At 39.4% G+C, this 15062-nt stretch overlaps 1 protein-coding gene across 2 annotated transcripts in view; it reads right to left on the bottom strand.

Moving 5' to 3' along the window:
* LOC136430376 (lateral signaling target protein 2 homolog) overlaps positions 1 to 15062 on the bottom strand; it is a 112279-nt gene that overhangs the window by 50976 nt on the left and 46241 nt on the right. For both annotated transcript variants that reach the window (XM_066420917.1, XM_066420918.1), the window contains exons 2-3: positions 10608 to 10754; positions 2214 to 2345 (exon numbers count right to left, since the gene is read on the bottom strand). In XM_066420917.1, coding sequence (XP_066277014.1) covers positions 2214 to 2345; positions 10608 to 10754 — 279 coding nt within the window. The remainder of the gene's footprint in view (positions 1 to 2213; positions 2346 to 10607; positions 10755 to 15062) is intronic.

The raw sequence follows: 15062 nt of genomic DNA, 5'->3' as shown, positions 1-15062 counted from the left end.
CTATGACTTTGATGGGAGCTGAAATCCCAGACATTATGATGCTGTGAATAAATTGCTGCACGCTCTAGTCTTAACCTGAGCCACGACCTGCATGTACATCAGAGTTCTTTGGGGATCACAGGGGTGACCTTGACGGCCACATTCTTCTCAAATGCACCAGAGAAAATGGATAACTGACAGGCAGAGAAAATACTGACAAGACATTATGGCGCAATGAATATCCTGATGCCAAATCTACCTGGCAGCAATTATTCCCACAGCTGCCACAGAGATATCTGCACTTGATCCAATAAACTTGATACATGGATGCTACATTCATGAATAGGACAATGACCTCCCATCTCTTTATCAGCTAGAGGCTGTGCTGTTTCATAAGGCCACCGCAAGTAAATTTTCTGGATGACATCAGTGTGTGCATTGATTTTCGCCTGATTCTGAAATAAAAAACAAATAATTTTTTCACCCTTTGGCAATGGTCAATATACCGAAAATGGGGCAAAATTCGCGAACGTCAGTCAGTTCCATCGCACTGCAATTCATTCAGATGGTGAGGACAGCGGAGAGAACTTCAGTTGAGACTAAGTGAGCAGAGCCAGCATAATGTAGTCACAGTCTACCTCATGACTCAGGTGAATTCTGTGCCCTGTGTACGGGAAACCTTGTCTCTGTGTTATTGATGTGCTATACAAACCCGGATCTAAATTTACCATGATGTTAATGTTGACATCACTGTTAGTTAATGTTTTATTGAATTCAGGGATAAAATACTTAGTTGTAATACCATGTTTTATTGCTTCAATTTTTCTTACATGTTTTATGGTATTCAAGTTTGAAAATGTGGATATCTTTTTTGCCCGCCTTGTTTTTTTCCCCGCACGCACTAAATTTGGAGTCTGCAGAGTATGTCACCCCTAAAATTTACTTGCTGTGGCCTAATGCAAAATGCATATTTCTACTCTCTAACAAATAACACCGCTGTGGAATGGACTGAAGGAATGATTAACCACCAGTTTCACCATGCTTAAGTTAACTTCAGTCTCCTATATTCTATTTGAGACTTAAAGTATGGAAATTAGTTTGGACAGTTTTTATTTCACTTACAAAAAAAAAGCATCACATCCCATTGAAAAATGTACTGAACTAATTACAACACACTGTCTTACAATTCTTATGCCCAAAAAATACATGTACTTTGTTTTCTTTCATATGCAAATGACCCCATAGACACATCTGTAAGCAGTACATCAAAATGCTTTCAGATTCATGGACTTTACAACTTTTGTATTGCAAACAACAAAAAAGTCAGTTGTCAGTTGTCATCAACTGGTTCAAGCATGTGAAGACAATCAAAATTCCTTTCACGTTTTGGAAACTATGGCTTCTAATATCATCTGTATAAAAAGGATGCTGATGTGCACATCCTGATGGGGTAAATTTGCCTTGAAAACGTACAATCTGATACAGATTTGGGCAATCCTGCAAGGTTGTTTTTTTGTGTGTGCAAAATTTAGAAGTTTGACAGAAACATTTAAGTTTAATACTACTATCCATATTTGAATCCTTAAAACTAATTAGAACGGAACGTTACCGTTAACTCTGGAGGTGAAACAGTTTTACTGTCCTGAGCAACGTCCTGAGCAGTTAAATTGATTCTCTTCACGACTCTGAGTTGCTAGCTTCACAATTGCAGCAAGTAAAGGCAATTATTCAAATTGCTTTAAAAGCATGGAGTCTGTGCAAGTTGCCATAAAAGCCTCATTCTCCCCCTACAATTCAGACTGCACTTACTGCACACAGCCACACTCCCTCTCTGGCATCTTAAAAGTCTTCTGCAGACTCGAATAACAAGGACATAACAAGATTACCTCACCTAGATGGATCAACATACAAACCTAACCTCTGGTCGGCTGAGATCTCCAGCACTGATCGTAACTTCAAGCCTGTTAAATCTACAATTTGGGGAGAGGGGTGTGCTACTGGTTTTCCTTACCTTCAAGATAGCAAAATGTCAACTTTTATTCTGGACACTGAGCAAAGTTAAACTGTGCAATACACATTAAAAGTTCGTTCAATTTGCTGTTCAAAAAACAAGAAACAAACTGGTAAAAAAAATCTGCATAGTGTGAATTAGGCATGTATTTACACATATTCTTATATACACGTACCTTAAGCTTTTTTTATCATTAGACAGTATGAAAATGTGTGTATCTTACCTCAGCTCCAAACCAGAGTTGCCCAGGGAGGTTGTCTTGCAGGACGTCATCTGGAAATTTGACCCGGTAATCTCGACTAGCTCTGTTCTCATCCAGACAGTCATCCATTATCAGCATTATGACCCCCAAAACCTGCATCGGAAATGTCAAGGCAATCAGTCTAGATTTACTATACATTACATATACACCAGATTCATCAAGAACTACTATACATCTAGTACATGTATATCCATGGTATAATGTGTAAAGCTTATTCTGATATCATCAAAATAGGACAGCTTCACCAAGGTGTTTTGGGACAAAGTTTGGGACGCACAGTCTTGCCACAGTCTTTGGTGGAATATCTCTACCTTGGTTTTAATCTAGTGATAGTCAACAACAGAAGAAACTTGCATGCTGCAAGGCCCAACCAAATTTTTGGTCAGGAAGTCAAAACCAACAATGAATGAATACAAGATACTGATATAGCCAGCAGAACCTGGATTAAATGTGGTATCTTATCATTTCAAAAATCAAAATCATTTTATATACATTTGTATAGTCCTAAAGGTTTGTGTCATCAAGTTGTAAAGTGCAGTTCCCTACAGCTGAAGTTCCTCGAGTGAAATACATGTGAAATACCACCTATGTTGGGTGTCCCTGTGGTGTAGTGGTCTGCGCTTTCTGCCTCTCACCACATCTGGTTCAAATTACTTGGACCAGAAGGCCCGGGTTCAAGCCCCGGGTTAGGGCACTTCTGGACAAGAGGCGCATTGAGTCATACCAAAGACTTTATAAAAATGGTACATACTTCTGAAACAGTATGGAAGTTAAACACACTTCACTGCCAGTGGACTAGCCCCCTGCTACAGTGACTGCACCACAAGTGTGGCCCAGGGCTATGAAACGGAGATGGGCACCGCCCTATACATCAATAATGGTGTGGGAGGATTTAACTACTAACTAACTAACCACCTATGTTATGCTACATTTTGTCATCTGATCTACATGCACATTGTTATGTGTCAGAAAAGGCAGTAGACACGAACTGACAGGGGAAAAGTCTCCCCTGCCACCAGGGGAGCAAAGTGGAGACCTGCAGGTCAAATCAGGTCTAAGTTGATCAATATCCAGGCACTACATGTATGAGTCTATAGTATATCAGGAAAGGCATTGGGTACAAATTGACAGGGAAAATGCCTCCCCTGACATCATTGGTGTAATAATGATATCTTAAGGTCAAATTTGTTTGAGGTTGGCAGATGTCCAGAAACTACTGTAGTGTGTAACTATATCCAACAGGACCTCATCAACATCAACCAATCACTGTTAAGGGTGACATCATTTTCAATTGTTCAGACAAATATTTCAGCAATTGAATGTTGAATTTCAGTACCATAGTTTCTGCACACTTGCAGTTTCATGCAGCCATTGCCAAAATTAGCAACTTTCTAAATCTTTTCTAAAATGTTTGGCATTGGCTGAGGACACACATTCATGCACACGTACATGTACGTACTAAATCACAACTAATCATGCTGCAGGGACACAAGTTTTATCAAAGTTGGGCAACTATGTACGGTCCATCAGGACATGCACTGGAGTGACACCTCCCAGTTATACATGACCTTGATTAGAGTTTAAAGCCTAGAAGTGATGGATGGTTCCATATTCCAGCTTCCATTAATCCACTAGTCTGTCTGCACTTGTTGGCAGGAATGCCTGATAGATCTTTCTGGAAACAGGATGTCCTCTCCATCCAATGTTGAATGGTACTGAAGGATTGGAATTTCAAGTGCATGTGCACCAGGTGGTTCCATACATGTGTGTTCCTCGACCTGAGCAGGTCGTCAGGTGACACCTCTTCTACATAACAAGGGCCCCCGTTTAGATATGCTGAATGACTCTCCTCCGGAAATGTTTCTGTTTCATCATGTCGCAGCACAGGTTGCATGAGGTGTGATATTTGTGCATTAAAGATGATCGAGAGTGGCACAGATCGGAAGGAGAGGAAGGCCAGCCTTATCAAAGTCAAACAGGAGGAAAATAGCATGAGTTCAAGGCAAGTAAGGATCTGCCACCACCAATTCTATTGATTAGGGCCTGAACTAAAGCCTGTAAACCCTGCTGGTCTAGTCTTTGCAAGTTGATTTTATGGGTAACATCCTCTGACTTTGCCCTGACTTCTGCCAGACAGCGGGCATGATGCTGTGCTGTCAGAATTGGAACACACTGCCTGCTATACAGTAAGACCCCTAATCACCAGGTCTCCACAAAGGTGATTCTGTCTCAAACAGAGATTTTGCAGCATGCTGCATCTAGGCAGCCTGGAGAATGTCAACGAAATGGGATGACCTTGAAAACTAGTCTCTGAACATGACCTTCTATCTATAGATGTTCCCTTCATATCCTCTATGACCATTGCCACCACATACATGTATATGTAGGCATATAAAACAACATAATGAATAGGAAATCATTGTGAAACTCCTTTAGTTTGCATGGAATGGCCTTTAGAGCACCATGACTGTGAGACCATAGCTCCTGTCAGCTCACAGACCAACAAGGCTGAGTTGAAGTGATACTAAATTTAAAAAAATGCAAACTGGTATTCTAAAGCGATACACTTGTAAATAAGGGATACTTTTTTAATACTTCTATCTCATGTCGATGTCCGCAGTATGTGCGAATACACAAATGCATATTGTGACTGGAAAGCATGTTAACTTTGAGGGAATTTATCTCTTATTTGCTTGATACATGTACTCCAAAATTGATGAAACTGGTCTATGTGTGGTTTATGTTTCAAGTAACATGTTTTGTTTCTGTTACCTATGTTAGCACCAACATTTGTTACTTATATTTATATCTCCTGTAAGTTTGATTTATTTTTGTGCATACTGCAATGTTGATGTTCTGTGTAAACTGGGCCCATTTTTAAAAAAATGGTCAGAGTTGAATAGGGCTACCCAGCTGTTTGAAAATTTCAATAATGCCAATAAGGCAACATGATAACCTTAGACCGAGGCAGTACTCAAAATATCTCCACAATTAAAACTTGTATCCCATGTTTACCCTTTTTACCCTGCTGTAAATGTAAGATTGTCCTTTCCCCTCATTTGTATTGGCTATAGCACACATCTTAGGTTTTGGGTGGCATAAGGTTAACAATAATAATGGTTCCACAAAAAGAAAGCATTTTAAGAAGATGGTGATGTCAGAATGCATGTCATGTCTATTGCTCATACATATACATTTGTACATGTATGCCTGCACTGCTGCAGTCCTCTTCTGCAAAATGTTTTCTCCGCACATTTCCTCTCCAAAAATAATTCCCCAATGTTGTTGGAAATTTCATCATTGTGACAGTAAAAATACATCAAAGGAAACAACAAAGGCATTGGCCATGCATGACAGCTTAAAAGCTTTCCTCTGCTGATGATCAAGCACTCCGTCATGGTTGAGCTAAGAAGTGTGTCAAAGTGATTCACCAAGCCATGCAAAGATCAGAGGCAAAGCCTTGGTGGAATTGATTGGGGACATTATATGATCCCAACTCATAACATCGTGAATAACCCAGTGCAGAAGAGAAATGAAGGATAGAAAGCATCAGACCTTATGCTTGAAGGCTTGAAATGATGAATGCAAAATGTCCTAAGTGAGCTGGCATTGCATACAGTCTTAATGCTGCACTGCTAATGTTCACCAGATCAAAAAAGATAACAAACATACCATACATGTACAGTTGGGAGTCTCAAAAATGATCACTTATTATTTTGAGCCAGCTCATTTGTTTTGTTTCTGCCAAAGAATATACAATGTACAACATATTTCGAGTTTCAACATTTGCTGGACATGACCAAACGATATAGTTTTTCATAAGCCTCTAAAAACAGAGCTGCCCTCATGCAGTGCTGGTGATTCTGCTGCTGTTGAGCAGGCCTCTGCCTGCTCTGGAGGTGTCCTTATCTGTTTCCAATCTATCCCTTCATTGGACCTATCCAATCACGCTTGTTTCCACAGCCCTGCAATCTGATAGGCAGGGATTACCAAGATATATTACAAGGATCTGGACATGCTGCTGTACCCTGCACACTCTGTGGTGGGGATATTTAAGCGTTCCTTTAATAGCCCATGTTAAGGGATCTGCCCTTGGGTAATTGTTTGCTTCCAATTTCCATGACAGCCTTTCACCTGTGGCTCCAGGCACTTGGAACTCCCATACAACTGACGCAATTATGCTATCAGAGTCTTTGGTATGTATGAGCTTACAATGCCTCGAAGCAAAAACAAAGCCAGAGGATTTCCCCCTCTCTTTCCGTGCTCCTATCATGGAGACAAATCTCACTACCAGACCAGGAGAATATCTTGTCTCTCTAATCATACAATGTACGAGGGGTGATCAATAAGTCCTCGGCCTCACCCAGAAATAAGGTCTACAACTCAAATTTCGTGGCATACTTATGTAGTGTGACATCTTTTAGCAATATCCACCGAATTTCAAATTATTGTGGCCAATACTTTTTAGTCGACGTTCATTTGAAAACTATTAGGTAAGTGACGAGAAAAACAAGGGTGCACTGTGGTCAGAGCTGTGTGGGTCGAGTTCTTCATGCCATGAATCCACATAAAATCTTTGAAGACATTGTCAAATGTTTGATAAAGATTCCCTTCTTATTCCAACTAAAAAAAAGTGGGTATTTGACTTTCAGCAGAGCAAGTATGCCCGCACACCTCAAGTCACAGCTCAATTGTCCATGTTTTTATCCTTCTACCTCACCTAATGTTACAGAGTGTTGTCTGTAAAGTAATGATCACAATGATTTGAAGTTTGGTGGATATTGCAAAAAGATGTCATACTACATAATTATGCCCCAAAATTTGAGTTGTGCACCTTATTTCTGGGTGAGGCCGAGGACTTATCGATCACTCCTCATATTTCCCTCCTCTGCTGGAGAAGAGGAAATGCATGTATGTTGTTTTCACTGTTTCCTGACTTCCCTTCGGCCCTCCTCTTCTTCTTCTATCTATTCAGAGTCTGCTTAAGGACCAAAAATTAGACCATATGGCATAACTCCTTTACTTACGGTATGAATGATGAGAAATTTGATTATAGGTAAGTTTGGGCTTATATTGTACCTTGTGCAATTGTTGTGTAATAAAGTTATATTATCATTATTATGATGATGATACTTGTTTTCTTTCGGTTGACCTGTTGTTGTTATTTTCACCATACATGGCACACATGTCAAGGAAATATTCTACTTTTGTCTGCATTTGGTTCCCTTGTGATGTAATTGGTTTCCATAAAATCTTAAGTGATGCTGATAACTTTATTCTATGTCAGACTCTGAACTTTTCTGTAAGCTCCAAACTTGGCACGGTGCCATTATTGCTCAAGTGGCTAATGGATCTCTGTACTTTCTACATCTTCCCTGCATGTAGCAGCACCTGCGGCTACTTAAAGGATTGTACAATTGACTGTGCCAGAATATCAGATGTGATTTTCACCTGAAAATCATTATCACATTCCCAAAGAAAGAAGAGGTCACCTGTGTGGAGATAGTGTAACATGGAAGATCAACATTTACATGAAAATGGGGAAATATTCTGAAGCATGAGGACCATGTGATTGACATGACTAAAAAGTGCCATATGATAAGGAGGGGTGGAAAGGAATGAAAAGGGCTGCAAGTTGCTGATGCATTGTAGTACAGTACTACAATACATTAGCAGCAATACATTTATGATTTAGGCCAGTTAACTAAATCACTTGAAAATCCACCTGAACTTTGTATCACTAGAAAATTATCCCCATCATTTGACATTTAGACAGTCATTAGGACCACCTAGTCCATCTCTAAAATGACAGCACACCTGGGACTCTTCTTGGAAATGTTCCATGCTATTTGTGAACTGTTCTGGATACCATATATAGAAACGATAAAGCCTTGATTTTAGAGTGATTAAAAAGTCATTCTCACACCAGAAGTTGTGTGGCCTAAGGGCTAATGAAACGGAGATGGGTATGGGACGCTGCCCATCTCCGTTTCATTAGCCCTTAGGCCACACAACTTTGTGCAATCACTTCAGTAGGGGGCTAGCCACTGGTAGTCATGTATGTTCAACTACCATACTCTTTCCAAAATGCTGAGAGCTAAGCAGAGAAAGCAGTATGTACCATTTTTAAAGTCTTTGGTAAAACATGGACGGGGATCAAACTCACGACCTACCAAATTCAAGGCAAATGCAACGGTTAAAAAACTCACTTGGCCAGTGCACTGGTATATTCTAGCACTGTTGGTGACCTAAAATTACCCACAAGACAGTCTGTTTGCTGGCGTTTAGTATTATGAGTTTTGAATACATATGTACAGTTCCTGTAAGCTTGGTTCTATCAGCATTACATGCACTGACTAACAACTAAGGAGAAAACAGCGTAGCAATGCTTTTTCTTTAGACCAAATTTGCAAGACAGCCAGGTTTCCACTGTCACTCAAAATATATAACAACAGCCTTCTTTTCAGTACCATGGATGTAATATGGTGTTCAAAGATGGACTAGGACCCTAATGACTGCCTAAATGTCAAATGATGGGGATAATTTTCTGGTGGTACAAAGTTCAGGTGGATTTATGAGTGATTTAGTTAACTGGCCTAAATCATGTAAGAATTGAATGCTGATGCATGCACACACAGACATTTCAAACTATGTTATTATGAAACTTAACATGGAATATATGACATATTACGCCAAAAATAATCACTCAAGCAACTGGATAAAATCAACAGCAGCTAATTGAACTATTGGCACAAAACTTTGTTTTGAATTAATCTTCTTTTAAAGACTACTTCAAGACATCCTAAATTATCTTAACCTCATTTACATACCTATTCAGAGCTTTGGTATAAAACCTGGTGTTCTCAGTCCTATCGTTAGTCACTGACGAAAGACAGTGGATGCTGTCTGAAACGTCTGACTGTTTCAAAATTTTATCCAGTTGCTTGAGTAATAATTTTTGGCGTATCTTACTACCTGGATGTCTAACTTTCATCAACGTATATGACATATTATCAGAGTTATATGTAAAAATTAAGGCAATCATCTGCATAATTCTAACAGTAGTACTACTTGTAGATAACAGCAATTACATGTAGTTGCTGGATTAATTAGCCAGCTTCAGTCAAGACTACATTTGTACATCTCACAAGCATTCCAGTCAGGAGTACATGCATTCAAAGTGTTGATGGTTTGGAAGACGGCATACTATGGTTGCAATAATTCATGCAGGGGAGTGTTACAATCAGCAAGAGTGTGTTAAAAATGGGATGAGAAATGTGCGAAAAATATTTGAATAGCATATCAGGTAATACATGCAAATGCATGCAGAAAACTTGCAGAGAATTTGTGAAAAAATAAGCAGGTACGGCCTTTGGATTTGAAAGCATAATGTTATACATGACATTGTACACATACAGGTGGGTGAGTTTTCGCACATCAACAAACTGAAAAGCAAGAGTTGAGCAGCTTTTCTGAATCCCATTGAGCTCCATGGGTTGTCGTCTCCTTGATTCCAAAGAGATAGAGAAACCACAACACAGTCATTTTGAGTTATTACATACTCCCAGCAGGCTGATGTTCTGCCTGCACCAATTAGCCCTTCCACAGCTTTGGAAAGCACACTGCTCTTGACGCATCTTGATGAATGTGTTTTTTATGATTCCTTCCAGCATAAGAGATCGATTTTAAAGCCTTCTGCACCTTGAACACGAACGCATTTAGAATCTTTCAGGAGAGGCAGCGCGCTCTTCCATTCAAACCAACCACAAGAAGATAGCACGGGGAATAATAACTCCTGCAGCTACGTTTTTTAAGAGCAGTAAGTGGATTTGGGGTGCTGCTGTGGTTGCAATGTTTCATTTCCAAATATTGTAACTGTATTCTATCCGTAACCCAAAGTCATTTCTGTCTCTACCATGGCAAAAGTGACAGATAACAGCAGCTATACCATATAATAATATATCAGATTGATGGCTGAAATAATTTCTGCCATAGATGTATACAACAAGGGTTGACATGCACATTTTGATATTCCAAAGTGTATGTCAGTTTACACTATAGCTAAATTATTTCTATCTCAAATTCTGTCGATGACAAAGTCTCTGTCTATGACCTGGCAATCAAAGGAATGTGAACAATACAATCATTTTTATCTCACATTCTTTTTATGGTAAGGTCTTTGTAGAATGTCATCAAGGTTAGAATGGTTTAGCTGCAGTTCAAACTGACCAGGTTGTCAACTTCAGATGGCTGATGGCCTAAATTGTTTTTTAAAGTTTGCCTCTTTAACTGAAGTTTGGGGCTGTATGATACATTGTGCTAACAGCAGATGATGGCATGCTCGTGACATTGTACCTTGTCTTGACAGGCCCGTAGCTGGTTGACCAGTAGTGTGCATCGTTCGGGGTCTTTCCTGCCATCAAAACTGTCTAGCTCAGCAGCAACAGTGTTCAGTTCCTCGTCCAGGTAGTAAAACTGAGCCAGCAGCTGAGTGTCAGTCCTCTGTGGGAGGAAGAAGAGCTTTAGTTAGCCTCGATTTCACCTTCAACGCTTTCTTATGTATCTGTATGGCATAACCACTAAACTGCCTGTGACATGAGACATTCTGTACATACTGTATGGAACTCCTCTTCAGATACGGACAAATATAAAAGACTAAAACACAGAGCTCTAGTCCTACTCTATTGTACAATGTTAAAGTGGCTATGAAAGCTTCAAATTTGCAGTTCCTTCAATTTTGCCACATTGTAGAGACTTTAATATACACATGTAAAATTACATGACAAGTAATCATAAACATTTTCATAATCTTTTCAGTAGCATTTGCCAGATACATTTTTGCTTTAACAATGTGGAAAAGTGGGAATATTAGATTGAACCTCTTCAGATTTTTCTTACTGGTTACGCTTCAGCCTGACCCAATTCTTTCTCACCCTATCAATCTTATCATTCATCAGTCAGTAGGTCCTTAAATGTATTTACAGCCATAATCATTTTGCTAATAGTGGAAAATTACCTGCCAAGCATATGGTCTGAATTTCTGTCCCTGTATATGGGTTTTAAAACATATCTTTCATCTAATGTTAGATAGAGGAAACTGATACAAAAGTGTACCCAATATGATTTTCATGATAAGGTAAGGGTGATGGAGTAATTAAAAGAGAGAGTGGCCCACACTGATGAAGATGTGAGAGTGTTCTGCTGATTACATCATCCTGCATCCATCTTCCTAGATAAAGAACTAATTGGACAATTTGCATCGCTATGGATACAGTGGCACACATGACGTCAGGGAGACATTTTGAGTAACAAAGGCTGACAACATGACGTCAGGGCTATGTGAACTGGCTACAGGCTAGGCTACATCTTAATTGGTGGATTTGTAGCAGTTGACATCTGTGCAGTCCACCCAGGACAGAAACTTGACCCTGCACATATTGCTGTAAGGATTCCAGAAATAACCACTCCCTCCCTCCTAAAAAAAACATGGCGCATGACACAATCTGGAGTGAAAAACATCCACCGCTGTGTGCGAAGAACTGTCAAGTAAATCGAGAAATAACCAAGGAATATCTTTCCTCCATTGGGATCTCATTAGATCTATAATTTGATCAGCTGCCTGCAGTAGCAGCAATCTTTTGTGTGTCTGCCGAGAATATAATGGGAAGCGTGACATTCAGGCTATGACGAAGCGGGCCAATTACAGTTAGACATCACACTGTTGTTGTCGTATATAACATCGCTAGGGATGTACCCTGCCCTGTGCAAAGCAACTTTAACAATATGAAATCCAGATAAGTTTTACTGGAACTGCATGTTGCTACTGTAGAGCATCGCCAAATTACATGTGGAATTTCTATAACCTTCTCGCAGCAAAACCCATTTTGAAAACTGACAGGAAAACTGGTCCAGGTCCTGGGAGTCTCCCCTACAACAAAGTTTATGGATGGAGATATTGGAGAATTGCCAAATTGCTAAACTTAACAAGAAGCTCAACTGGTGCCATATACATGTGCAGTGTAAAAAAGTACAAATGTCCAAGGAAATTCAATGATGCTTCTGTAAGCATTTATGAAACAGTTTGAAAGTTGCCAAAAATGAATCTTTACAGCAGCTATCTTTGCAGCAGCTCTGACTATACTATTTCTGCTAACTATAGTACATTGATGCATAAATTATAGACCGATTCCTAAGTAAAGGCTATGTTGTACATGTTCATGTACTATGCTCCATTACACTTTAACCTGGTTTACTATAAAAGAAAAAAGTAATTAAGCGCTGCAGAGTTCAATTCTTCAAAAGGAAAAGATGAAGTTTTTCCAAATCAGACAAGACTAGTTCTTTGACTAATAGCATTTCCCTCAAAGTTTGTGGAAGTAATATTGTATGTCTTTAATGGGAATACAGTACACTTATCTAACATTTTGCAAATGTGACAAAAGAATACAGCAGCCCCAAATTCAATCACTTTTGAAACTTTCAAGAAGCCAGAAAGATTGAGCAAATGAGTTAAGAAAAGGTGTAGAAATAAACCATGCTTCATAAATCACGGCTTTATTCTAAAATGAGGACCATATTTGCATAATCAATGAGAAACATCTGTAGTACGTCAGTTATAAAGGTTAACATCATTTGGCGAAGGAATGAGGTCGTGGAACTGTAGATGTGACATATATATATATATGTAGGTCAGTAAGGTTTAGGTTATGTCACCATACATAAATTATGCAACTTAGGGCATACGTTGCCGAGGTGTTCTTAAAACATGACCTTTCTTGTTGCTGTTTCTTGTCACAATACTACCAAAATTTGAAAATAAAATTCAGCATTTTAGTTTTCAGTGCAGACCCTGTCTGTTCTTCATGATCAGGCTTGAACTCTTCATGCAGGGATCCGATAATTTTGGAAACATGAGGAACAATTACACCAAAATCCAATGTAAGTTTGGGCAGTATGGAACTACAGTCAAACCTGCCTAGGCGACCACCTTTTCAACGCGACCACCTGGCCATGGCGACCGCTTTTTCTCGGTCCCGAAAATTTTCCCCATAGACACAAGCATTAAGCTGCCTGCCCAAGGCGACCACCCGTCCAACGCGACCGCGACCGCCACGAATCGGGACCGCACAGAGCACAGTCCCTGCCCATGGCGGCCGCCTAATTTTCAAGCGTGTGGTGACATCGGATCATTTTGCTGTCGGAAAGACTTTGAAGGACAACAAGATTGGCAACATAAAAAAATGTTGCCATGGCGACGGTGGTCTCTGTTAACGTTTTCGTTTTTAACCCACATGCAAATAAGGATCTCGCATAATTTCATATCAGTCGATCACCTTCTCTACCAAAATAACACAAGTTGTCCAATGTATGAAAATCTTGTTTTCACAAAAAAAGATATCGTACAATTCCCTCATGAATTATGTAAATGAGGCCCTCTATGCAAGATTTGTGTCTAATGGTGGCCACATTTACTTAACTTCCAAATGGTGCAAAAATGAAATCCCCATCATTTACCACTATGGATTTATAACATTTTGTCATTAATTATGCAAATTAAGTATCAATTTGCATAATTGATATCTATCGATATTTATCTCTTTCTCAGTTACATATATCATGTGTTTGAGAGTCCTATAATAGGATGCAGCTGATTTATTAACCGTCCTAATTAATTATACAAATCAGATATTGATTTGCATAATTGGCATATGATTATATAAATCATCACTTAAGCTATCTACACACCAAAAATTATGATGATCCGTCATCCCCTTCTTGCGTTATTCTCTTTCAAAGTTTGAGTCAAAATCAGCTCCTGCAGTTAAAAAAAAAGCCGCTAGGGGATCCAAATCTACAGGACATATTTTCCTAACAAAGAGCTATCCACCACTTAAAAATCATGACTACAGCATGTTCAGAAGACAAGATTTGAAAAGTGAAAGTTCCCCTGCAGTACCATAGAAAGTCGCTAGGGGGCCCAAAATCCAATCATTACAAGGTCTCCCACAGACCTACCTACCTACAAAATATGAAGACAATACATCCAGGCATTCTTGAGTTATCGTCCCATGGACTTTCACATTCCTGTACAATTCCTAGAATTCTTGCAATCTGCACACAATATAGTAAAAATTTGGCTCGCCCCTGAGGCGTCGCCAAAAATAAGGACGAAAATATATGGAATAGCAATATTATAGCATCGATTCCTCCATGAAGTGTTGTAATAAAACGTTTCCCCTATAAACATTGTAAAGACAAATGTTTGTGATGTTGTTGTGCCTATCGTTATCTTATAGTCAAACTCAGTTCAGTTTAAACTCAATTTTCAGAACGAATACGTAGTGCATGGCGTCAAAAAGTCAGATCTCACAGAAATTACTATCTATTTCTTGTATTTTCAACAAAAATGTGTCTGTGTCTTACTAAACTCCGCCGAAAAATGACTTCGCGGCGGGCAAAACATCGGGCGAGAAATGTTGTTCCTCGGTCCCGACGCCATCTTGGATTTGGGGCGGCCCGGATTTGGCGTACCGCTGACCTTTCTAAAACACGATGCTTTTGTGTATGAACATTTACGAATACTCTAGTTATCTATGAAAATTAATATTCTTATTTTCTTTTTATTTCCATGAATCTCACAAACCTTTATTGGACGCTGTGCGTTCTGCTGCACTGACTAATACCTTTCGATGCGGTCGCACAGAGCTTGGCGGCGCGACGAAATAACACCGTTCGGTTTCAATCTTTAGTTGTCAAATCGAAAACTTTTTGCCCCTTTTATCCAGCGGTCGGCGCCCCAAAAAAAGCTGC

This window comes from Branchiostoma lanceolatum, chromosome 3 (assembly GCF_035083965.1).
Source record: "Branchiostoma lanceolatum isolate klBraLanc5 chromosome 3, klBraLanc5.hap2, whole genome shotgun sequence".
Taxonomy (NCBI): Eukaryota; Metazoa; Chordata; class Leptocardii; order Amphioxiformes; family Branchiostomatidae; genus Branchiostoma; species Branchiostoma lanceolatum.
This window is presented reverse-complemented; position numbering and strand designations above follow the sequence as displayed.